General features: G+C 44.7%; 1 protein-coding gene and 1 long non-coding RNA gene across 4 annotated transcripts in view; one reads left to right on the top strand and one right to left on the bottom strand.

Moving 5' to 3' along the window:
• Positions 1-1402: 1402 nt before the first annotated feature.
• Positions 1403-27504, bottom strand: part of SYT16 (synaptotagmin 16) — a 139777-nt gene continuing 113675 nt past the window's right edge. For all 3 annotated transcript variants that reach the window (XM_088473740.1, XM_088473738.1, XM_088473739.1), the window contains 3 exons: positions 26243-26680; positions 20531-20720; positions 1403-2648 (listed from right to left, as the gene is read on the bottom strand). In XM_088473740.1, coding sequence (XP_088329866.1) covers positions 2335-2648; positions 20531-20720; positions 26243-26680 — 942 coding nt within the window. In that variant the 3' untranslated portion in view covers positions 1403-2334. The remainder of the gene's footprint in view (positions 2649-20530; positions 20721-26242; positions 26681-27504) is intronic.
• LOC148522806 (uncharacterized) lies at positions 6433-27442 on the top strand. The gene is made up of 4 exons (XR_015878504.1): positions 6433-6732; positions 10624-10735; positions 10825-10875; positions 26296-27442. It is a non-coding gene; the product is annotated as an uncharacterized LOC148522806 (long non-coding RNA).

Raw genomic sequence — 27504 nt, 5'->3', positions numbered from 1 at the left:
AAAGCTGTTAGACGCGCCAATAGGGAAAACCAACTTGAACAATTTTCAGAAGTGAAAGGCTTTAAAAGTGTCTTGGTTGGGTCGGATCATTATTATTAAGTTGAATACTCTGCTAAAGGGGTTCGATCTACTTCAGACTCTACCGATCCATGTCCCTTCAGGCTTCTTTAAGGAACTAAATGGGGTCATGCAGGAGTTTGTTTTGGGGGGGGCATAGCTTGACTTAGACTGGATATTCTTTCTGGAGGCAATTCTCGAGATGGCCTTCAGCTGCCTGATTTTCTCCAATATTCTCTATCAGAGCCAAAAGCACTCCCACTGACATCACTAGTGATGTCAGTGGGGCCAGCCCCAGACAGTAGGCGTTCCCATGGGAACACCTCCGTCTGGGCAGCCACACCCCCGGCACGCCCACCAAAGGGGGCGTGCTGTCAATCAGCATCGACAGCACGCCCCCTTTGGTGTGAGACCCATAATGACGGCTTGGCCGTCGTTATTCGGGTCTCACGCATGCGCACTACAGAGCCGCCTCCGTCGTGCGCACTTGGGCAACATCGACCCACTTGCGAGTGCTCAGCGCTCGTGAGCGGGTCTGAATCAGCCCTCTGTTCGACTCGGAATCCCAAAATTTCGTGTGTGTTTGGTTTTCTCAAAAACAGAACCACGCTTCTCTAATGTAATGTTCTACAAACAACACATTGATTACATATACTGCATACCCCTCACTCCCTCTCACACCTCTGTATACCATCTCATGTACATTATTATGCTTCATTTCTTGCCATTGTTGTATTTATACTCCTTCGTTTTGCCCATTTTAATTGGTGTTTTTGTACATTTTATTCTCGACTGTGGGCCTGATTGAGAGGTGGATGGTAATGCAGCCGCGACAGCATCTTTTTTTGCGCAGCGCAACTGCGTCTTTATGCTAATGCAGCAGCTGATGTGATTCGTGCAGAGATGCCCACCGACTGAGACTCAAATCCGCCACTTTGTGCAATAAGGCTCACCATCGGATGCACATCGGACATTAGAGCAGCCCTATGGGTGCTTAGAATGTCCGCCAGAACATGGTGGCCAGTGCAAGTGCGAAAAAAGACGTACCCGCGTATAGCTAGCCACCTGGCTACCACCCAGGAATGCCCAATGAAATGGTCTCTCTCTACGTCCAACATTTGTTCTGATTCCTCTGATAGTAACCATCGGGATGCATGCACAGTGCGTCTGGAGTCATTTCGCACACTGAAAAATCGTCTGCTTGCGACCAAAATCTACACCGCATCCACCTCTAAATTAGGCCCTGTATGACACCTTATAAATAATCGATGACATTCGCAGTAATTATAATAATGGGATAAAACATTGCTTTCAGCTACAGAACTTCGCAATCATGAAAAACAAATATGTAAAGCAAATCCTTTATTTGTTTCCATGCAGTTTGAAAATATAGAATCCAGTCTAAATTGGTATCAAAGACATTCCAAATAATTCAAAATACCATCATAGAGACGTGTTGTGTTCCATGCAGTACAATATGCTATTAAACTACTATATGACAGTAGCTATGATGCCTAAAATCCATTGTTGATTTGGATACTAAAAATTAGATTCATACCATTATTTATATGCAAAGAGATTTTGATAGGACAAGATTGAATGGTTTTTTTTTTTCATTCCACTTAGAAAATAATTTTACATGTACATTTGATATCAAATAATTTAATTTTACTTGTTAACATACTCCGTAAAAAGTATTGTGCTTTATATATATTTGGAGGACAGAGCAGCTCTCTTTAATTCTGTTCATTGCCCTGACATCTAACATGTTTATACACGTGTAACCATAGTAACTGGGCAAAACAGAAGCAGATAGATAGAAAGTATAATAAATAATAATGCGGATACACACTACTACTTCTGCTGTGCTCTAATAAATTAAAGATGATCAACCAAATAGGTCTGATGATATAGTCTCCAATCCTAATTCCCCTATTAAGAGAGGTCTATAGTTTAATTTCTGCTTTCCCTAATTGAGTTGATATAATATGCAATAAAGATTATAGTGGAAAGTGCACATGTACCTTAAGACATAAATGCAGTCAATGTGCTCTTTTACTGGAACAAAAAAATAGGTGTAGAGAAACTTGACAGAAATTAAACATTAGTGTTCAATGCCACATTTTTGCAGCAAATTAGAGAATAGAAAAAAATATATGTCCCACTAGATGATATAATGACGACAAATGGCTTCTTTCATGGTGACTAAGGAACTTTTCCCAAACAAATTGTGTAACTTTATTTCTACATTCTGAGTTCTGGCAGTAGAGGTGTTTGTTAGGCTTCAAGTAGTGTATGCCACTGACACACTTCTGGACCCTTTGATTCTTTCATTTCTAACCAATGATTTTGCTCCTCCTGTCCGCTATTGTTTTGACCCAGTGAAATCCAACCAATCATTTCCTTCCTCTTTATGGTGCGTCGGTTATAAATTGAAATCATCAGTGTGACATCAGTGAGCTGAAATAATGCAACTTGAAAGATAAAGGTTTCTTTGTAGACTGGGTTTGGTTGGCCTCTACGAATAGACGTTTTACAGCGTGATAGTTCATGGCCCACAGAGTTCAAGAGGGAAAGTTTTCCGTATGTATCTGCGGAGAGAAAAATGGATATTCTACTGTATATGCATATTCATATACCATGTATTAAGTACAGTATTCCAATTTCCTACATACAGTACAGTATAAGAACAGTTAATCAACAAGTACACTGAATGTATACCATACACTTGCTATATGATTGAATTGACATGATCCTTCAAACTTCATCTAAAACTTTCACCTGAAAAATGGCAGCCGATCAATCAGGGCCGGTGCTAGGGTGTCCGGACCCCCCTGCAAACTATAACATTCCTTTCACATTGCAATAGTGAGATCATCTCCTAGTATCGGGTGTTCCTATGCTGTGAACGGGCCCCGGGTTACCCATTCACACTTCACTGCAAGCCGGGTTGAACCCATGTTCAACCCTGCTCGTTACCCCGGTTGAATTGCTCAACCTGGGTTATTTCAACTGGGCCCATTCACAATGCACAGTAATCAGGGTTGCTGCGCGTTCACGTGCAATAACCCGGGTTACTGCTGTGAAAGGGGCATAAATTTGTGCCCTCCAATTTTCTATAAAAGGACAGTGTTGAAGGCTCAAGTCACAAAAATGTTGCGTGGTCTTGCAAGAAAGGGGCGTGGTCACAGTAATACCACCAGTTAAAATTACACCACACAGTAGCACAATCTTATTCACATTACACCACACATAGTGCCCCTGATTTACATTACACCACATAGTAGTGTCCCTTATTCACATTACGACACACAGTAGTGTCCCTTATTCACGTTACGACACACAGCAGTACCCATTATAAACAATGCCCACAGTAGTACCCCTTATACACATAATGCCCATAGTAGTAATGCCCCTTACATGTAATACCACAGTAGTAGTGCCCCTCATACAATGCCCCCAGTAGTAGTGCCCCTTATGTAATGCCCACAGTAGTAGTGCTTCTTATACAAAGCCCACAGTAGTAGTGCCCCTTATACAAGCCAACAGTAGTAGTACACCTTATACAAGCACACAGTAGTAGTGCCCCTAATACAAGCACACAGTAGTAGTGCCCCTTATACAAAGCCCACAGTAGTAGTGCCCCTTATGCAATGCCCACAGTAGAAGTGCCATTTATACAAAGCCCAGTGTAGCAGTGCCCCTTATGCAATGCCCACAGTAGTAGTGCAAATAACACACAGACATACACAAAACTCTGTACTTACTTGAAGCCGGAGCTGTAACTAGAGTTTTGGTGCCCTGTGCCAGAGAGAGCATTGGCGCCCCCCCCCACATTTTTTTAAATATGGACATAAGGTAGTGCACCTGAAAAAGGGCCATTGCCTCATAGGGAAGGGCCAGGGAAGAGATAGGGGAGGCCAGGAGATGCTGGGGATAAAAGAAGAGGAAGCTACAAGTGAGAATGATGATAAGATGGAAAATTGACAGGCCCAAACAGCGCCCCCTGCCCTGCGGTGCCCTGTGCCATGGCACAGGTCGCACCACACTAGTTACGGCCCTGCTTGAAGCCCCACTCCTGCTCTCACCGCCTTCCAACAGCTCCTTGCGCTCGGCACTATGGGAGAGCTCCAGCCTCCATATGCAGGGAAGGAGCTGCCGGGCGCCTACTGGTAACAAAATCTCAGCGGGCGCCCAGCGAATGGACAAGGCGGCAGCGCCTCTCCAGTCCGGCGCCTCCATGCTGTGCAGAGCCAGCATACCTTATCGCGCTGGGTTTCAGCCCTCCTGTCAATTGATTTTCAGTTTTAAATACTTGCATTTGGTGGCTGGTAACACAATTTTAGGTTGTGACAGGAGGTGATTGAGCTTAAACCCTGCAGTCAAACCCACCTCTGTTCTGACTAAACTCACTGATTAATTCCAGAAAGTGGTCTAGCTAGGGTCAATTAAGTTCAATAATGGATCTGTACCAGCACATATATTTCTTCCTTATTCATCACCAGTGGTGTTCTTTTGAACAGACTACACTATGTATTTTTTCAGTTTGAAGGAAACATCTGAAAGCAAGAAGATCGCCTATATCTAGGAATTGCTTATTTTGCTGTGGACTTAGGGCCTGATTCAGGTTGGTTCGCAAGGCTGCGTTCGGACGCACCCCGCTCGCTGCGAAAATATGCTAATGAATGCAATCGCACGGCAACCGCAGCTCTATACCAAGATGCCCACCACTGTATAAAGTCGCTCACTTCCCATGACATGCATCCGCAAGTCAGCGAAAACATCGGTAACATTGAGTAACATCAGAACCATCCGCACAGTTGTGGTTAACCTGACCCTACCGCACAAACTGCTAAACTTCCTGTCCCCATCTAGACCTCTGCCAGCGTATGCTATCGCAGGGGCTTCATTATGCGTGCCCCTGTAACAGCTTTTAAACGCCCAAGCACGCCTGCGTTTCTCTGACCACCCTCCCGTCACCACCCTCAGACGGTCACTTCCTGTCAATCACTGTGTGAAGACTCTGCGTGCTCACTGCGATCGTTTCCCGATCGTAGTGGCCGGTTCGTGCACGCGCACTGCATCTTATACGCATGTGAAGGCAGCCTTGCTATCCAACCTGATTCAGGCTCTTATTTCATAGAAGGACGGTGAAAAACGTATTTTTTCTGTCTTGTGGCTAGGGCAGCACAGATGGTGTAATGGTTAGCATTACTGCCTCTCAGCACTGAGGTCGTGGGCTCGATTCCCACCACGGCCCTAACTGTGTGGAGTTTGTATATTCTCCCTGTGCTTGCGTGGGTTTCCTCCGGGTGCTCCGGTTTCCTCCCACACTCCAAAAATATACTGCTAGGTTAATTGGCTCCCAACAAAATTAACCCATGTGTGTGTGTGTATGAGAGCATGTGATAGGGAATATAGGCCCTCATTCAGAGCCGTTCGCTATTTGCGGTCGTTCGTTTAAAAACAAGGGGTGGCTATTCAAATGATCCGTACGCACATTGCAGTCTGTTCACACCTCTAAGTCTGAACGAACGAGCAAAACATACGCTCGTTTATTTGTTAAAAACGCCCCCTGGCCGCTCGCACCATACGTCATGTCCGCTATTTATTAGATTAATCGAGTACATCGACCAGCATATGAACTGCTCGCTATTCTTGTGGTTGGTGTTTGCTACCACAAATTTGCGAGCAGTTCTGGCTATAAAATAACCCAGTGACGTGGTCAATGACGCTGCTGTTTTAAATATACACACCCATAAAACGCCCGTTTTGACCTTTAAGCACGCCTGCGTTCGGATCTCCACTCCCCATTTTCAAGCACCTTCCCCTGTTACCACCCACATACGCCTCATTCTGTCACTCAAAATAGCAGGCCCTCGCTATATTGCGTACCAACGATTTTCGGCCGCACTGACTGGTTCGCGCATGCGTACTAAAAACCGTACGCATGCGCAGATGTGCAAACATCGCTCGGAACGAGCGTACTGCCGCTAACGAGCGGCTCTGAATGAGGGCCATAGATTGTAAGCTCCACTGGGGCAGGGACAGATGTGAATGGCAAAATATTCTCTGTAAAGCGCTGCGGAATATTTGTGCGCTATATAAATAACTGGTAATAATAATAATAATAATCCATATACTAAATAGCCTAATGATGACCCAATACTACGATGATGCCATTGGGCAAATCTGGCAAATGCCAGAAAGGCCGATGACCAGATGGGCCGGGCCGGCAGTGTAGAAGATCAGCTCAGCTGAGCAGATAATATGCTTTCCGATGCCCTGCTTAGCGGCAGGGGAAAAGTGCTACTGCTTTCTGGTCACTCAATAGTCACTCCCATTGTGTTTATAACACAATCAGAGTGGCTGGCCCCGGCCATCAGTCAGTACCATCCAGCTGCGCTGTTGGCCAGAAATCCCTTTAGAATCGCCAATTGTGGGCGGAGCCGTAGAGTACTTCTGTTCTGCTCCGGCCAGAGAGCAGTAGCAATAACCCCCCCTGCGCCCCGATACATATCCGTCTGCGGGCATCAGTGAATAGTCCTGATCCCTGTTGCCTCATCTCAGATCCCTGCAAATCGCGGCAGTATGCCGCGAGGGGGCGGGGCCTAATGGTGCAAGGTGCCCGCCCCTATCACCATCTGCAACCTGCTGCTTTAGCTGCATCAAAAAGTAAGTGTGAAATGAATCTGTGTGTGTGTACTGTGCATGTTTGTGCCGGTGTGTAGGATGTATAGTTAGTGTGATAGTGTTAGTGTAATGTGTGTATATTTATATATGGTGTACACCAGTGGTGTCAACCTCAGGCCCTCCAGCCGCAATGGAACTATACATCCCAGCATGCAGTGCCACAGTTTTGCTATTAGGGCATGCTAAAACTGTGGCAGGGCATGCTGGGATATGTAGTCCCACAAATATATATATATATAAATAAATAAATATGTGTTTGTGTGTGAATATATTAAGTTATATATATATATATATATATATATATACACACAAACTATACATATATATATATACTAACTATACATCCTACATAGTGGGTTGGGGAAGACAATATTGGGGGCATGGGTGTAGTGCTGGGGGTAGGAAGGGGGTCAGGATAGCAGCTGGGGCAGTGCTGGGTATAGAGGAAGGGGTTTATCGTAGATAGCAGTGGTTACGTCTCGCCTGGTGGGAGCTCCCCGCCGGGTAATTGTTGTCCGCCTCCAGCTCCTTCCTGGCCCATGCAGTGTCCAGCTCCCTGGCCCCCTGCGCGCAGAGAACTGGGATGTAGGCATCAGGGATGGAGCTCAGGCAGCTAGAGGAGCCCGGCACCACCACAGCAAGGAAGATCCGCCTGCGCCGATGGAATCTGCAGAGTCAAGACGGAGAGCAGCATGCTGGCATTCAGGGAGGGAAGGAGGTGGTCTCCGGGGGCAATTGGATAAGACGCCGCCAGCGGCGATTGGTTGAGAGATGCTGCTGGCACTGATTGGTTGCTGCAGATATAGCACACACACAGTTCGTCCTGCAGGCCCGCTCTCTCAACCAATTGCTGCTAGCAGTGTCTCCCAAACCAACTGCTGCTGGCAGTGTCTCCCAAACCAATTGCTGCCGGCAGTGTCTCCCAAACCAATCGCTGCTGGCAGTGATTAATTGGGGAGCCCAAGCTCGGGCCTAGCCCAATTTTTTTGGAAAGGGAATATATTATTTGGCGCCCTAGGCGTATTGAGCACGCTGAAGGTGCACTGCAAAAATTAAAGGGGCTTGGTCTCATGGGAAAAACTGTACCCATGACCCATACCCCATTTTTGTTACGCTGGATGCATGTCCAGTTCTCCGGGAGCTGCTGGCCATGCCCCCAGTCCCTCTCTCCAGTGAATAGATGGGGCGCGCATGCGCACGCCATTTATTCACCACTTGCTCAAAGCAGCTACCATTCTTTTTTTTTTTTCTTTTACTGAGGATAGAAATGGCTACTATGCAGATGTACACATAAACACAGCAGTCATCCATTGTCTCACACACACACACACACACACACACACACACACACACACACACACAGCAGTCACCCATTCTCTCTTAACACACACAGCAGTCAGACTTTGTCACACAACAGTTATCCACTGCCTCAAACACAACAGTCACTATTGTCACACACACATCACACATTGTCAATATCATTTCACCATTGGCTGAACCAGTGTATCTTAGGTTAAAATTGTCCTTTACTTACACATACCAGAAGGGGCATCCAGTGTCCGCTCCCCCGCACCCACGCTACTGTATCTTCCCACTACAGCACAGCCAAGCAGCTTCCTTCCTGTTCCTACTACAACACTGCATGCGTGCAGTCCAGTGTTCCCCATGTTTTAGTAGCAGCATCCAGCAGCCAATCACAAAGATAAGTCAGGGTGGGCGGGGGAAATTCCCGGTATTGTGTACTGGGTGATACACTGGTGTGAGGAGCCAAAGACATAGTCGTACAGCTCTCCCTGCGCAGACGGCTTCAGGTCCAGGCATTGGCAGGCATGGTAATGTGGAGACACAGCAGTCGTGGGAAGCAGGCAGCCAGCAGCACCCAGACTGGAAGCAGCCTCCCTGCTCCTCCAAGAGCAAGCAGTCCCAGCCAAGGAACACTGCCATCAAGAGGGCCTGTATGTGGATGCTGAATAAGGCATTTTCCTGGCTGAAAACCAGCCTGCCCTCCGAAACTGTACACCCTGTGCCTGGCCACGAACGATTGGTGGCCCGGCACCAAATCCACACCTGCTAATGGCACACAGGGAAGTTGAGAGACTGCTGGAGGGATACAGGGGGAGTTGAGTTACTGGGGGGACACAAAGTGTAAGGGGCATTACTGTGTAGCATAATGTTATAAAGGGCACTATTATGTGACATAATGTATTATAAGGGTCACTACTACTGCATGGCATAATTTGTAAAGAGCATCATTGTGTGTGGCATAATGTGTAATGGGCATTACTGTGTGTGGCATAATGTGTAAGGGGCATTATTGTGTGGCATAATGTATAAGGGGCACTACTGCTGTGTGGCATAATGTGTATAAGGAGTACTACTATGATGCATAACGTGAATGCTCTGGCATAATGTGAATGGGCTCTACTGTGTTATGTAATGTGAATAAGGGGCACTACTGTGTGGGGTAATGTGAATATGGGGCACTACTGTGTGATGTAAAGTCAATAAGGAACACTACTGTGCGGTGTAATGTGACAATGGGGCACTACTGTGAAGATTAATGTGATGAAGGGGCACTACTGTGCTGTGTAATGTGATGAAGGGGTACTACTGTGCTGTGTAATTTGACTAAGGGACACTACTTTGTGGCATAATTTCAATTGGTGGTACTATTGTGTGGTCATGCCCCTTCCCAGTGTGACCACACCTTTTTTTTTTTTGCGCACGCCTTTCGGCGCGCACTCTTTTTACCTCAATTTTTAATGGGGCAAAATGCTCTTGTGCACAGGGCACCAAAATGTATAGTTACAGCTCTTCTTTGGTGTGCACAGATGTGTCGTCCTCTGTGTTCAGCAGCCCTGCCCTCAAAAATTCCTACAGTGAACATTGTCTAATCCTCTATAACTGCTAAGCTAGGTCTTGGTCAATTGAGAAAATGCCTTCCCTTTTCTTTGTGTGTGACCTCCACCAATGAAGTGCCAGCTTTACTTAACAGAGCCAACCAAATACCAAATGTCTGGACTATGGCATATGTTTGAATCCCCTGCAGGATGAGCTCTGTTATGTGTGTATTTTAATACAGAGAATAATGTACACTTGTATGTTGCTGTAATATTAATTATATTTGTAAGAGCATAGACTAGGAAGTGGGAGGAGTCAGGAATAGTAAGGGGAGGAGTCTGGGCCAGGAACCACATGCTGACGCAAGGGGGGCCTGTGTGCTTTAAATGCCAGGGCCTATTTTTAGTCCCAGTCCGGCCCTGCTCATTACGTACCATAATGAGCATTGCCGTAAAGCTGTCTCCCTCTCACTCTAAATATATTGTGAAATAGGATGGTGACATTCACCCATGGAGTTGTGGAAACCATGAACAAATATACTGTATTTCCTAAATGTAGCGAAAGATGTCATACACCCTAGACTAACACATAATTACACAGAAGCAGTCAGTTTTCTTGCCTCGTATATATACCTATATATAAATAACTGGTAATAATAATAGAACTATCTTGTTTATGTTGCGCTTGTTTGTCACACACATCAAATTTATCTCTATGGTCACAAATAGCACAGGTTAGCTGGGCCAGTAAAGTATTTGAAGGTGACAGTAAATTACTTGGGGCTGCGAGCAAAAATCAGCGAGTCTAGAACTACCGTAAGTGCGCCATATACTCACACGGTGCCGCGGCATCCTGCTAACTGCATCGAACCCATAGGGTAAGAGTTTCTTTTCCATCTGCCATAAAACTACTCAAATTGGCAGAGCATGATGAGGACATAGGGCTAACAAAACATATCCCTATTTCTAATGTCACATTCTTACTTCCCTATGGCACTGTTTTACGTCTTTCTGTTTATCTTTTCTATTTTAGAATGATGTGTAACTGTGCACACTTCATCCTGAGAATAATGTGTTATAAAGGGTGTGAAAGCTCTGCCAGTCTCACTTCCTCTGACACCTTTGAAAATAATTCTTATAAAAAGGTATTCTAATGGCTAGGTTAAACTAAATACTGTTCTTAGGTTACTTATATTGCGTGTAATAATCTCACATATTGTTTTTATTTTGCTAGAATGAACACAAATTCATGTACAGATAATCCTCAAGCATCTATATACAGCAGGTTTGAGAAGAGCTTATTTTGTTCCTTCTTGTCCTTTATGTATATGTATGATTTTCTAATGTATGCTCTCCAGGTTTAGCAAAATCTCAAATGCTATTACAAGAACCAAGGGCCAAATGTAATAGGGTGAGAGTTTAGAAAATGTGAGAGAAAACGGTTAAATTTTTAAACTCAGCCAATGTAATAAAGTCACAGAACAGGCAAACTTACATGTTTTTCAGCCTCAAAAAATTCTCAAGATTTAAACTCTCATCCAGGTGTTTCCTTTTTTGAAAATACAACTCGATCATTGTATTAGTGTGAGAGATTTACTGCTAAACTCTCACATTTTCTAAACTCTCACCCTAATACATGCGCACAGCATCTATTTACAGCACGGGGGGAAAGCCCGGGGGCAGCCCAGCATGATGTAAACGGGGGCATGCCATTAGACCACGCCCCCTTTACTATCAGACCACGCCCCTTTTTCAGACGTGCGCACCTTCAGTGCGCGGAAGTCCCGCATCTTCTGTTAGAAATGTTGGGAGGTATGCTCTTAGGGGTATACTCTATTTACTAAAGTGTGGGTTTTTAGATGTGATGTTGCCCATAGCAACCAATCAGATTCAAGCTATTATCTTCTATAACAGGGACGGGGGGCCGTATAAGGCCCCCAGAGTCATTTGGTCTGGCCCTCTGAGTTTTTTTCTGCTAGCGTCATCTGGCTAGCAGGGTGCCTAGAATGGTACCCTGCAGCCGGAATCTATGCAGCAGTGCTGCCTGGAGCGTCCTTAGGATGCTTGAGACGGTCACACCGCTGCCCTTACAGCTCACCGAAACATCCTCACATTGCTGTAATCACCGGCGATTGTGACCCCGCCCTGTGTGATGTCACACGGAGGGGGCGTGGCCTGCACCATGCCTACGAATAATGTTGTATATAGCAAAATGGCCCTCAGCAGAAAAAGGTTCCCCATCCCTGTTCTATATGGTGCTAGATAAAATGTTAAGTAGAATCTGATTGGTTGCTATGGGCAACATCTCCACTTCTAAAAACCCTCACTTTATTAAATAAACCCCTTACTGCAGTGTTTTCTAATGTGTGATTCCTTATCATTTATTCATGGAGAGATAACTGAATGATTCCTTTGAAAGGATTTACTCATTTGCAAAAAAATAATGTATACTGTATATTTGCCTGAAGTGATAATATTGAATTTTATGCATTTACATAGTTTTGCAGATCCATGTCTTATAATTGTATGTCTTATTAAAGCGATTCACAAGGTTTGTTTCTAATAAGACTTTGGGCTCTATTTATTAACATTATTTTTACTAAAATAAAGTGAAAAAGGGTGTTTTCACACCCTTTTCACATTATTTTAGTATCACCTATAGTTATTACAGGGCAATTGGAGTAGAATTCGTAAAATTCTACTCCAACCCCTAAGTATCACTTATTTTTAGTAAAGCAGATCGCATTTCCCATAACTGTAATGGGAAATGTGATCCGACCATAGTTACTAAAAATAAATGTGAAAAAAATACAGGGGAAAGCCCTGTGATAATAACGCCACCTGGAGGTGACGTTATCCAGGGGCTCCCCCAGTTACCAGGCTCCTGGCCTGCTCTAAAGGGGAGAGCAGAGCCGGGAGTCAGTCCCAGTAATCAGCTGTGTGGTCTAAACAGACCGCAAGCTGATTACTGTAAAAAAAAGAAAAAAAAAATAGTAAAAAAAAAAATTACTTACCTGACTCCAGGGACCTGTGATCGGGCCTCCGGTGATGACTCCCCTCCGGTCAGCTGGTCTCCCATTATGCACTGCTGCCCGGTCTTCAGGTGATCGGGCCCCAGTGCAGTGTGGGAGATCATCTGACCGGAGGAATGGAGAACATCACCGGAGGCCTGGAGCATGCAGGTAAGGGTAAGTAAGGGAGAGGGGGGTCGCCGAGGGGGGAGGGGGGGTCGCGGGGGGTCCGCGATTGCGGTGGCGGGGCTTAGCGCCAGCGGGGGGGTAGCAGCGGCGACCGGTCGGCGCAAGCGCGGGCACTTAATCACTGTATTTTTTGCGAAAATACCGTGATAAGGCTCCGAAGGGGATTCGCAGGGACAGAGCTTTATCGCAAGCTCTGTCCCTGCAAGGGATTTGTAGTAAATCCCTGTGATATTGCCTGAATTCGCAATGCGAATTCAGTCGTTAATATCACATTACAATCTGCATTACAAATGCGGATTGTAGTAAATAGAGCCCTTTATGTGAAATACATGACAATTTCCAGGAAACTTATTTTTTTTAACATTTACTAAAAAAAGTAAAAGTCTCTAGGACAGGTGAGGCACAGGCATTAACGATGCTACTCGTGGGCTCACTGCGCATGTGCTGCTCAGATGGTCTTCTACTCTGTTCTCAAAATAAGAGGGAGTGGGACATTGGAGAGGACAGTCCAGATTTGAGGGCTCTTACTCACCATCCTGATCAGGACTAGGGGTGAGCGGGTTCGGATTTCTGAAATCCGAACCCCCCCGAGCCCCCCCGATCCGAGGCAGATCCGAAACAGGCTCGACTTTTCCCGCCTGACTCGGATCTGAAATCGAGGCAAACCGTCATCATCCCGCCTTCCGAGTCTCGCAGGTTTTGGATCCTATATAAGGTACCTGCGTCGGCGCCATTTTCTCACTCGGCTGTGGACAGTGAAGAGGGAGGGTGGGAGTTAGGGCTGGCTGGGCTGTGTAGTGTGTGTAGTGTAGTGCAGAGTAGTGTTGTGCTGTGCTGCTGTTGTCCACTACTTCAAAGTCCATAGGGGCTGGCTGTGTTGTGCTGTGCTGCTGTTGTTAATAGGGGCTGTGTCCACTACTTCAAAGTCCATAGGGGCTGGCTGGACTGTGTTGTGCAGTCAGTTCTCCATAGGGGCTGTGTCCACTCCAAAGTCCTGTGCAGTGTCCCAGTCCTAAAGGGGTGCTGTAGTGTTGTCCAGGGGGTGCTCTGTCCATCAGGGGTGCTCCCCCCAAGTGCTAAAAAAATAATATTTTTTGTTTGTTTGTGAATTGTGTGCGCAGTAGCCGCACGTGCATCAACAAAGTAGTGCCAAGCGTGCGCCTGTGTCATAAGTAAAGGGCCGGCTGGCTTGACCGTTAAAGGGTGCTGTAACCCCCAAAGTACACTCCAGTCCAAACCAAAAAAAAAATTATTTTCTGTGTTTGTGAATTGTGTGCGCAGTAGCCGCACGTGCATCAACAAAGTAGTGCCAAGCGTGCGCCTGTGTCATAAGTAAAGGGCCAGCTGGCTTGACCGTTAAAGGGTGCTGTAACCCCCAAAGTACACTCCAGTCCAAACCAAAAAAAAAATTATTTTCTGTGTTTGTGACTTGGCTGCACGTGCATCAACAAAGGAGCAGCGCCAAGCATGCGCCTGTGTCCCATAAGTAAAGAGCCGGCTGGCTCATTTCTTAAAGGGTGGTGTAACCCACAAAGTGCACTACTCTCCAGCAAAAATAAAAAAATATTTTCTGTGTTTGTGTGAGCTTTAGCCGCACGTATATATCAATATAACATAAATGGAGGACCAAACTTTCTCCGATAAAAATAAAATAGGGAAAGATCAAGAACCACTTCCTCCTAGTGCTATTGCTGCTGCTGGGAGTTGTTCATCATCCCAGAGAGGAAGTAGGAACATCACTACTTTTACTAAACAATTGACCCTCCAACAGTCCCTAGCGATGAGGATGAAGTACGACAGCAGTCATCCTGAAGCAAAACGTATAACTGAGGCCTTGACTGCTATGTTGGTGTTAGACGTGCGTCCGGTATCCGCCATTAGTGCAGTGGGATTTAGACAATTGATGGAGATAGTGTGTCCCCGGTTCCAAATCCCGTCTAGATTCCACCTGCATCCTCAAAGCAGCAGCGACAAGCGTGCGTCTGTCTGTTAAAGGGTGGTGACACCCTCAAAGTGTGCTACACAAACAATAAAAATATTGTTCTTTTTTTTTCGGTCTTTGTGAAATGTGTGGGCTGTAGCCGCACCTGCATCCTTAAACCAGCAGCGACAAGCGTGCGTCTGTCTGTTAAAGGGTGGTGACACCCTCATAGTGTGCTACACAAACAATAAAAATATTGTTCTTTTTTTTTCTGTCTTTGTGAATTGTGTGGGCTGTAGCCGCACTTGCATCCTCAAAGCAGCAGCGACAAGCGTGCGTCTGTCTGTTAAAGGATTACATCGGTGACAGCATCCAAGTAGGCATGTCAGACAGTCCGTACCTGTACTGGCAGGAAAAAGAAGCAATTTGGAGGTCCCTGTACAAACTGGCTCTATTTTACCTGAGTTGCCCCCCCTCCAGTGTGTACTCCGAAAGAGTGTTTAGTGCAGCCGGGAACCTTGTCAGCGAAAGGCGTAGGAGGTTGCTTCCACAAAATGTGGAGAAGATGATGTTCATAAAATGAATTATCAACTCTTCCAGGGAGAACAGCCTCCAGAACGTACAGAGGGACCTGTGGTTCCAGCGGGGACGAATTAATACTCTGTGAGGATGAGGATGTACACACTGAAGAGGGTGAGGAATCGGTGGATGAGGAGGATGAGGATGACATCTTGCCTCCGTAGAGCCAGTTTGTGCAGGGACAGATTAATTGCCAGCTTGTTTTGTGGGGGCCCAAACGAACCAATCATTTCAGCCACAGTTGTGTGGCAGACCCTGGCGCTGAAATGATTGGTTTGTTAAAGTGTGCATGTCCTGTTTATACAACATAAGGGTGGGTGGGAGGGCCCAAGGACAATTCCATCTTGCACCTCTTTTTTTTCTTTGCATTATGTACAGTTTGGGGCCTAGTTTTTCAAACTGCCATCCTGTCTGCCACTGCAGTTTCACGCCTAGATGGGTCACGTGTTTGTGCCGCCCACTCGTGTCGCTTAGCATAGTCATCCAGCTACCTCGGTGCAACCTTTTGGACATAAAAACACTATTGTGAGGTGTTCAGAATAGACTGGAAATGAGTGGAAATTAAGGTTATTGAGGTTAATAATAGCATAGGAGCAGAAAAACCTACAAATTCTGTGATTTTAGCTGTTTTTATGCTTTTTTTCAAAAAAATACAGATCCAAAACACAAAACCCAGAACCCAAAACACGGAAGGGTGGTTTTGGCAAAACCAATCCAGATCCAAAACACGAAGAAAGATCCAGATCCAAAACCAAAACACAAAACACGAAAAGTGGCCGGTGCACACCCCTAATCAGGACTACACATTGTCCAAGCAGATGGGGAGGCTAGTTCTATTAACTGCAGCTCTGTATATCAGCAGTGAAAAGGAAGGGAACCAGGGCGAGAAGGGTCATATGCGCTGTGCGACGAGACCACGTTCCTGTAACACGAGTCCATGCCCACTTTGCAGCAGTGGGCAACCTGTAGCCCTGATTCATCAAAATAACATGTTGGCAGGTATACGTATGGGTTATGTTATCGAGAGTGCTTCAGACCTTACTAATAAGAGGAAGGGGGTATTTACATAATAGAGTAGCATACTAAAATATTCAAAATTACATTAAAATATCCTGCATCTTTCCACTTCCACTAGTTTACCAGTAATAGCAGACGGTCCAGGTGAATATTATAACACAGGCTGTTTATGCGTCATTTAATGCCATACTCAAAAAAGAATATGACTACAGGGAGAGAAGTAGCTTTCATTCAGACCTTGTAACTATTCTTCTCTTTATAAATGCAGACCCTGAGCAATCGACTGTGGGAGCAGCATTTGCTATGGTACAAGTGAATTTATGCTCTGAACATAAAAACCATCCATATTAACTCCAGCTATAATGTAAGAGGCATTGGACCTAGATATGCCCTTGAGCTTCTTACAAAGAAATCTACTTCGATTATCCTTTCGGATTCACCAAATATCTTACCTAGAACAGCAAGAAACTATGATGGTTACTGCCAAGAAGAATAAAACTGATGTATTCAAGTTGCTTTCTCTTCAACATCATGAACAAGGTCTAGGTAGATGTTTTCTTGGTTTCAACTTTCAAGTGATATTTTTTTTTACTTCTATATCAAAGCTTTTTAACAAATTATCACTTGTTTACTTGCATGCGAAAAGTGACAGCACTTTCTAAATCACACCAAAAAGTACCAACCAGTGTCAGAAAGCATTTAATTTTAGCTTAGTATTAATATCTCTTTCTCGCACAAAGGTGACATTTAACCATAACAATACTTACAGAGAGAAATGTTTTTTCATTCTTCCTTATGAGCTCTAGGGGGGGGGGTTAAAAGGCAAACGGATGAGTGAGTGAGACGGTGTGAAGTTATGGGACAGTGGGCCTAATTCAGACCCGTTCGCGAGCGCAGGACACTCGCAAGCGGGTCAGTGGTGTCCTAATGCGTATGCACGCGACGGAGGGAGCTCCGTCGTGCGCATGCGCGAGACCCGCATAGCGACAGCCAAGCTGTCGCTATGGGTCTCGCATCAAAGGGGGCGTGCTGTCGATGGTGACTGAATCCCAAAATCACTCCAGGACTTGCGGCAGCGAGACCCTACTGCAGGGTCTCGTCGCAAGCACGATGGTCTTGGTGGTCTTGACCATCGCGACCATCATCATGGATGCTCGCTATAGCTGTGGGTGGTAACCCATAGCTATGCGAGCGTCCATGAGGCCGCTCCAATGTTAGGTAGGAGGGCCCTGATTCAGAGCGAGCGCTCTGGTCAGAGCGTCCGGCTCTGAATCAGGCCCAGAGAGAGAAGGAATACAACGTCACTGGGGAACAAGCCTGGACCTGCCCGCTTCTTGCCCCAGAGCGGTAAGTACAGTATACTATGTTTCCTGGATTTGGAATGCTTGAATCTGGAAAGATTTAAGCATGTTATATTAGAGGTGCAGTTCAACACATTATCGCCTGGCCCCTTCACTCCGGCTTATGTCAGGCGGTCTATATAGAGAGTTCTCACTCAGGCCAATGATGGAGAGGGAGCAGTAAAAAGCTCTTGAAGAAAGTAAAATGTGCCACCAGGGAAAAGAGAGGCCTCCCCGTGAAAGACAAGAGAAAGTGGCAGAAAAGAGAGAGAAGACATTGCAGCAACAAGAGAAAATGGAAGTCCTGATGCAGTAAGTAGACACTTCATAAAAGAGCTTACAATTGCACCCGTGCTTGCTGGGTGAAGACGCCAAGGGTCAAAATCAAGAAGTCTGCAAGAGTCAAGAGAGGACTTGGCACCTGTCAAGCAGAGGATCCAGAAGGAGCAAAACGTACCACTATTAGGAAAGGACGGCACAGTAGGACACCCTATGTAAAAGGGATATGCCTTTGGTACACCCTCAGTGCATGGCACAGATGGCCACAGCAGTTAAGGTCCCAGTGGGATATCTGTGTTCCTAGTAGGATCATGGGTAAACATATAAAATAATACTTGGGTACCTGGCCTCTCCAAAATCACAGCATATTAGGCCCTAGGCCCTAACCCCCTTCTTCAACCAACAGAGCACAAGGCCCCAAGTGCCTCCAGTTACTCCCACCTTGACCATTAGGTCCTGGCTGCACCAGTGCCCACAGCCTAACATGGTTAGGCTACATATGGCATTAGGCCCAAGTGTTACACTAGCCACAAGGCATTGTTAATTGGGCCCTGGAGGCCTTAATTCATAGCCATTCACAATAACACCGGCTTTTCCGCCAATAGATCATACCACGCCCCTTTAAGCTATCTTTGATAATCCAGGTACGATCCAAAATAGAGTACATAAATACCATACAAATGCAGGCAGGTAAACACAATACATTCAGGAGGATTTACAGGGGTGTCAGACTGTGACTTAAAAGGAGATAAACCTTTAGCCATCAATTGGCAGAAAAGCCGGGGGTGTGAATGTCGACATATCGTTCCTGGTGGCCCAGGACCAGCGGTCACTTACCTGCTCCTGACAGCTGTAGCGGCTCCAGCAAGGCTTCCGGGTCCTGGCAGTCATGTGACTGTTACTTACGCGTCAGACCTGTGATCCTCCAGCGTATTGTTATGTATTGTTCTGCTAACCCTATTTCTTAACCTTAGCCTTCCCTCTAGTGCCTAACCCTAAACCCCCCCACTCCGTAGCTTAATCCCAACCTCCCCCTGAAATCTAACCCTGCCGTCCGCAGTTTCAGCCTATTGTCAACATGCTGACAATGGGCCTGATTCAGCGAGGATACGCAGCCTGAGGACTCATAGCGTGCAATGAGTTTAGCAATTTCTGAGTAAGGTCAGAGCTTGTGCAAGTGTATGTGAGGCTGCGATGGTGCTCAATGTTACCGATGGTTTCGCAGTTTTGCTAAACATTACGGATGTGTGTAAGGTAAGGTGGGCAACATCACTTCTTAAATAGAACTCCCATCTTAGTAAATTTACCCCATAATCTTTAAGAGTACTCTTTTGGAAAATTTCCACAATCCACTGCACTATGTTCTGCTCTCTGGTCCTCTTTTTTAATACACCCCTCTTCCATCTCATCCTCATCTCACTCCATACTCCATGTTGCCTTCTCTATTCTGCCAGTGAGCTGTGTCTCAACTCTGTACTGATAATCACATCACATTCCATCCCCTAGACTCCCATGCCTCTCCCCATTCTCACGCTATGTGAGCCCCCTCCACCGCTTGTCCAAATACCTCTTCATTGGTGGTGAACGAGAGATACTTCCCGACTTACCCAATATTGGATAGACATGTCCTTGGGTGGGACAAAGCCCTAAATTCAGGACCGATCCGCATAAATTGGGACAGTTGATAAGAATATATTATGGAGACACAATAAAAAAAGAGAACCCTACAAAAAAGATCTTACAATCTAATGTTTTCTCATTATAAATATTGGATTATAGAACAGCAGTTATTAACACTTAGCCCTACATTAAATTCCTTAAAGTGAAGGCAAATATTAAATAAAGAATGCAATAGTTTAACTTTCACCAATTTCAACACTGCCTGTAGATAACCAACTATGGTAGGCCTCAGTGATGCCAAACGGTAACATTAATGCATGGGCCTAATTTAGTATTGGGAAAAATATGCCCTATTTCAGTCATGGGTCATGACTAAAGATAATGCACAGGAGGTACATTTTCCATATAACAGAAACATGAGACTATCTTTAAGAAGCAGTGGCTTTTGTAATCCACCCCTTTTTTTGGCGGGTTGGAGATGATAATTTAAAGCGGCACTCACATTCAGTTCAAAGCACGCCAGACTTTACACTGCAGGTACCGCTTTAAATTTTCAACTCCAACCTGCACAGAAGTGGCGGCTTCCAAAAGCTGCAGCTTTTTGAATATAGCCCACAGATATAGCAACGTTGCAGTTCTGCTTGACCTGTCTTCTGCTGGGAACAAGAAGTGCGGCTTTCATATGGTGACCATAGGGAGAAAGATCCTTATGGACACCTTAAATTTTAAAGGGAATGTTATAAAGTCAGTCAAAAGGAAACGTGGGTTAAAAGGTATCAACAAGTCCTTAAGATTATTAACTCTCTTATCAGTGTCAGCTTTAGCTTAATTCCAAGCTGGCATCTAAACCCTCCGTTAAGTTTCAGAGGTGCCTTAAAATATATTATCGTCTCGTTAACAGTGACACAGAAAATCTGGTCTCTGTGGTGAAAAAAGTCATCTTTTACGCTACATCAAACATTTATTAGCAGAGTGTCTACTTACCAGGAGGTCTATTGATGGCGAGGTTACGAAAATGACTTCCTTTGATTAGCTGTACAGAAAGCCTCCCTGTTGTAGCATTATACGCCAGCCCCACCAGCAGCTCGGGCACCCCACCGTGTGACAGCGATTGAGAGGAGGAAGCACTGTCACTATGAGATATGCCAGAAATACTGAACTGGGAATCACCACTCTGAGAAAATAAGAACAGTGTGTATGTATTTCATTATTTAGTCTTATAATATGAACAGTGTTTGTTTCGTCTTTCAAATACATCACAAATTCCATGAATTGCTTAATAGCAACTTTACATTAATGCAAACTAGGAAGAGTCTAAAGAAGAAAAAATGAGTTATCTGTACAATACCCAAATTATTTAGAAAATCCATTGTGGCATTTCTTGATGCCATTACTTTCTAAGCCTAATTAATCTAATGCCTGTTTAGTTAAAGTAGCACATAGGGCCTGATTCAGACCCACTCGCAAGCGGCTGTCCGCTCGCAAGTGGGTCGATGTTCTGCACTGAGCATGCGCACGACGGAGGGAGCTCCGTCGTGCGCATGCGCCAGACGCGACGAGCGAAGGACTTTCCTTTGCTCGTTGTGTCTGATCAAAGGGGGCGTGCTGTCGATGTTGATTGACAGCACGCCCCCTTTGGTGGGCGTGCCGGGGGCGTGCCTCCCCGACGGGGGCGTTCCTAAGGGAACGCCTCCCGTCAGAAGCCGGCCCACTGACATCACTAGTGATGTCAGTGGGAGTGATTTTGGCTCTGATAGAGCCAAAATCACTCCGGGCCTTGCGGTTGAAAACCTCAACCGCAGGCTCCGGCATGCAGTTTCAATGGTCGCGATGGTTAAGACCATCGCGGCCATCAAACTGCACGCTCGTATAGGCTGTGGGTGGTGACCCACAGCTATACGAGCGTCCAGGAGGACGCTCCATTTTCATGGAGGCCGGCCCTCATTCAGAGCGTGCGCTCTGCTCAGAGCGTACGGCTCTGAATGGGGGCCATAGTACCAAGAAAAAGAAATCATCAAAATATCTGCATTTTAAGTCAATTAATGTATCCTCGTACTAATGACCAAATTAGATCACAGATTGCTAATCTCAGTTTGTACCCATTTGCTAGATTTTGATTTGTGTGATGTAAACGGTCAGTGATTGGCAAATGTAATCTATGGCAGTCTAGCTGTTGATTCTGAGACGTACACAGCAGTGTTTGTGTGTCTTTTGCCACAGTTGCGCCTGCGACTTTATGCTAATACCAGTCTCAGCCCTTCCCTGGTGTACATCCTTGTGTCAGAATGTGCAAAGGCAGACACACCCACTTTGCACGTCTTTAGATGCTGCAATCCCGCTTGGTGCGTCTTTAGATGCAAACATTGGGCGCAGGGCCGTAAGTAGGGTAGTGCGACCAGTGCCATGGCACAGGGCACCGCAGGGCAGGGGACACTGTTTGGGCCTGTCAATTTTCAGGTTTTTTTTATCATTCTCAATTGTAGCTTCCTGTTATTTTATCCCCAGCATCTCCTGGCCTCCCCTATCTCCTCCCTGGCCCTTCCCCATGAGGCCATGGCCCTTTTTTCGGGTGTGTTATCTCCCTATTTCAAAAATAGGGGGGCGCCAATGCTCTTTCTTGAACAGGGTACTAAAAAGTCTAGTTACGGCTCTGATTGGATGTTCCATCAAAAAGTGCACCAACCCCACGCTAGGTGCAAAATCTCCATCAGCGTTTGGCCTCTAATGTAAGGAATTAAGAGTCTGAGTTTGCAACCAGTTCTGTGCCAACCCCACGATACGCCCATAACATGCCCATTAGTCATTGCATCTGGATAGCCACCTCCCAGTCACCGCCCAATCAGTCCTGGGACTCTGTACGCTTACACTGTGAGACGCATGCGCTGTGCGACTATTTAGCTACTAAGTAGCATACGCATGAATTTCGCTACAAATCAGGTCTCTAAGTTAAGAAATGACAATGGCATGGAGCAATTAAGCAATTATACAATGGTGAACAATGCAATGTGCTAACACAAGACAAATAAATGGTTTCTTCCTTGTTTGAAATATTACAACAAATAATTTGTTGGTAGAAAAGAATCGATTGGTTCAGCTAATTATATTATTTCTGTGCATAGTATTTTTATTTGCTTGAAACATCTTGAATTATTGTACTTTTACTATCTGTACAGGAGATTGTGCAACAAATGAATCACCCTTCATTTAAAAAGCGCTTTCTTATGTTGTCTATCAGTCTCTCGTTATTAGATTACGTCCTCTTGTTCTAGAAATTCCTGTGTGTTTATATATGCTGCCTTCCTGAACTGTGGTAAATGAGAAGTGTTGTCTCAGCTAAAGTGCAGGGTATGTTAGGCTGCCTCATAGAAATGGGGGAATGGGGCAGCCATGGTAACTGCACATGCTAAGATAATTAATTATTTTCTGCCTCTTGGGGAACTTACTTGATCGTTTGGTCTCCAGCAACAACTCTATGTTGACAACAGCCAATCTACCTCTACTCCCCTGACCTTCCCCTCATTCAATCAACTGTCTCCATACTATCTCCACATTGATGTCACAATTCTAAAAAAAATCAGCACATAAAAAAACAGAGCTCTCGAAGTCACTAACTCACTTCAAGTCTCTCCCTCTGTAAACAATACCATAATTGCCATAGTGTGTCCCACTTCATTCCTCATTCTGTTTTATTCCTCACATCCAGTCATGTTGTCTTACATTTTGCACTATTATTAGAATTTGCCTTTTCCTACCCCAAAATGCCATACAACCTTTTATCCATTCTCTCGTCATCTCCTGCCTCAATCATTGCAACCTCCTCCAATCAGTTATTCCCCTCACCTCTATCCTTATTTCATTCCATTCTAAGGGGCATATTTGATAGGCTGCAAGAATAGCAAAAATCCCCCACCTGCGAGGTTTTTCCTGCAATTGCAGGTTTTTACTATTCTATTAGGTGCGTGGTTTTTTTTAAATACGCGCCGGGAGGTTTTTTTTTCACGCATCTCCTGAGCAAGCGTGATTTTTACTAAAGTCGATGATTTTAGGTGTAATCACCGGGACTTGCTCTGACACCCTCGTGGCACCCCCCCTGAGGTCTAATTAAGCAATTGGAAGTATCCAATTAGATTCATTAGTCATTAATTGCTTACCTCCAGCAGCGCTGTCTTCTTCATCCAGCGTCGGGAGCCGGCTCTTTTGCAACAGCGGTGAGTATGTCAGTGTGTGTGGTGAATGTAAGTGTGTATGAGTGTGTGTGTGTGTCCCACTGTCAGAGTGCCCCCGCAGTGTTTGTGTGGCTACCCCGGAATGGGCGCTGGGAGAACTACATCTCCCAGCAGCCCCCTCTCCAGTAAGAAAATAGAGGTGAGGGCACCGGGAGCCGCGGAGACCACTGGAGACCCGCGCATGCAAGTGACATCCATTTACTGCTGCCCTGCTATGCAGAGTAACGGTACCAGAGTGTCCCCCAACCATCCATGGGACACTGTGACCCACAGGTGGGACAGCATGACAGTGCCCGAAAAGCGGAACTATACCACTGAAATCAGGATAGTTGGAAGGTATGCCTTCATACAATCTCATCACAAAATACTCTCCCTCATGCAGTCTTAGATCTAGTGCTGACCTGCACCTTGGCGCATTGCCCTGACCTGCACCTTGGCGCGTTGCTGATAACCGCCCATCACTCCCACCAACCAACCTTCTACTCTGTCACAACCCAGATCAGACCAACCTTCTACTCTGGCCCAGATCAGACTCTCTCCTCAGACTTCAGGGAGTTAATGCTCTGGAAAGTGATATGCTGGAAAGTGATAAACTACCAGCCACTCAGCTCCTACCTGCCATGTTACAGGTTGTGTTTGAAAATTGACAATTAGGAGCTGATTGGTTGGTAGTTTATCACTCTCCACTGTATAACTTTCCAGAGCTTAGTACATCTTCCCACAAATATTTTTATACTCTCTGAAAACCCACATCTTTTATTAGAGCTTTCCCTACTCCCACCTAAACTACACACAGTGGTAAACTGACAATGGTTCTAATCTCCACCCTAAGCCATACCCACTTCTCTTGTTTCAGCTCTAACCTTTCCCGATTAGAATGTAAGCTTTACCCTGCTCTTTGTTTTCATGTCTGAATTTTTTTTGTATCTAGCAAAGTGGTGTTTGCTCCGTACTGGTATTTTTTATTCTTTTTATAATTCTCTTTCTAGTTGAGTCTGGAATATTAGTTGTTTGTGTTGTATATTTCTGGATACATTCACTGGAACCAAGATGTTCTTTTAATAATAATAAATAGACTGTTGTATGAAGAAGATTGTTAATAAACTGATTATTCTAGGAAGGAATTATTTGTACTACCTTGTGTATGTCCCTTTTCCCACTTGTCTGACCCTGCAGTGCACTGCTGCATCTAACAAAATCAACAGTAATAAGGCAATCAAGTTAATCGGCTGGAAGCTGGAGGGAAGTCTTGCACAATGTACAGGTTTTGCATGGATATATGTAGCAATGCTATGGGAAAAGTGTTGATGTACCTACTGTAGTCCCCACAAGACTCGGGGCTACTTTACTTTATCACACTTATTCAAGTCCTATTGTAGAAGTCGAAACAGTTCTCCGCTATAATTCAAATATATATTTTTTAATAATACTGCAAGATGACTGAAGTGTGTTGCTAAAATGTCACAGACATCATTGCTAGGGGAATAAAGGGTCTATGTACTAAGCCTTGGAGAGAGATAAAGTGGACGGAGATAAAGTAACAACCAATCAGCTCTTAACTGTCACTTTATAGGCTGTAGGGGGTATCCGATTAGTAGCACTAAAGTAGCGCTGCTAATTGATCGCGGCAGGGATATCCTATTAGCCCCGAAGTGCTGCCCGACGCCGACACTTATCACGGATATTTTTCGGGACCTGATGTGTCCCGAAAAATAATCCACAATAAGTGGTGTTTTTTCACCCCAAAAAAGCGAAAACACATAGGATCCGCAATAAGCTATTAAACCTATGTGTTTTCGTGAGATATATGCTATTACTTCGTTCTAAATAATAGGTTAAGGTGAAAAAAAACATTGGCGAAAGACTGGGATAATCGGCAAAAAATCACTGTTTTTTGCCGATCGCAGGGATCCATTAGCGCCAGAACAATGTTCGGGGCTCATTGGATACCGCCCTGTGTCTGAAAAATTACAGAAGCTGATTGGTTGGTACGTTATCTTCATCCACTATAACACTCTCCAAGGCTTAGTACATAGACCCCTAGGTAACAAATCACCATTTCCCGTCCAGCTGGGAGCATAGTGAAGCAGCTTCCGCAGGTGTACCTGAAAGGACACCCCCACCCACGCTATTCCCTTAATCCCTCCACCCAAAAGTACCTTTTTCTACCGTCCATACTGTTTATTACACAATATTATCAAATGTAAGCTTTAGCTATCAAGAAACATGAATACAGGGTTCACTTTGATATACACTTTCAAATTAAAAAGATAATTCTCATTTATATAACGGTTACAGTTTGTCTAATTAATAAAGGATACAGTACCACTTTTCTGTCACCAAATACCATAGAGATAGAGAGCTGCAAATCTTCAAGAACCTTAATGTTTTGTTTTATATTTATATTAGAAAATGTCTTCTATGGTTCTTTTGCCAATATGTACCTTGTAAAGTTGACTCATATACGTACACTTAAGTTGCTCCTTGGTTCCAAAACCAATGTTCTTTTGATTTCTTCATCAGGTTTGACATTTCTTAAAGAGAACAATTTTTCGCCCATCATCTTTTCACGTATCACCTTACGCACAGCATACAGACGGAACCGAAGTGCATTGTTAGCCATTTCCTCAGGCTCAAGTTTGTTGAATGTAAAGGTCTCATTGAAGACAGGCTGGGCTCCTTTCTGCATAGCGGTCTTCCCTCTCTGCTTCTTGTTTGGCAACAACACAACATGGACTTGCCAAGTGTTGACTCCACTGCGATCTTTATCTGGAATATCTTTGGCTTCCACAATTGTAACGGACAGCTTCTGACTTGAAGGTTTGTAATCGAACACAACATCCAGGTCACCACATTTGGAAATTGGCTCATGGGCAGTGGGAGGCACGAGGTTGCTATCCAGTTGTTCCTGGAGATACAGCAGATGTATTTTGTGAATGATGACATAAAATCACATCACAATTCATGAATCTGATGCATCTTCTACAGAAGAGGTCCAAATCCTGAACAGCTACTCTAAGTTCAGCACAAAGAAACCATATTGTTTAGATACTTTCATTTCTGAAGAAAGGATATTTGTTTTTGTTAATAATATTATTTTTTAATCTATTACAACGGGTAGCAGAACATTCATTGGATTGTCTGGTAGATGAACAAACCTGCGGCACAGTGTTTTTTGCATTGATGGAATAAAGATTATTAATACAAGATAAAATGCTATTATGCCAATTACACATGAAGTAAATGTATGCTTTCTTTCTTGCTTTGTTTTTTTCTTTTTACGAACTATATATTTTCCTCTGTAAAATGAGCTTGGTCAGAGATGTTCATTGCACAATTACTGTATTAGGCTATATTCACTCAGCGCATATGACCTGGTTTAGAATACATATCCATGTCAGAGCAGACATAGCTTGTAGTAGTGTTAGTAGGTGACAACATCTTGCATTACTAAACATTTTTCATCTTTGTGAATAAATGAAATCTTCTAGAAGAGTAAAATCTCATCATAAAACCTACAATGAACAAACAATGATGTTACAAGGAACCATAAAGCTGCACTACCACCCAGTAACCATTAAAGCTATGCAACCATTTTTTTTCAGGGGCTTCGTCATTCCGCTTACATCCCCGGAAATTGGTGGGCCAATCACAACGAGCCTACTCCACCACCATTTAAAGGTGGTTAACAAAAGTATAATGCCCCATAGAAATCCTCTAGAAATCAGTTAG

The sequence above is a fragment of the Taudactylus pleione genome, unplaced genomic scaffold (assembly GCF_031769625.1).
Source record: "Taudactylus pleione unplaced genomic scaffold, aTauple2 ptg000139l, whole genome shotgun sequence".
Lineage (NCBI taxonomy): Eukaryota > Metazoa > Chordata > Amphibia > Anura > Myobatrachidae > Taudactylus > Taudactylus pleione.
This window is presented reverse-complemented; position numbering and strand designations above follow the sequence as displayed.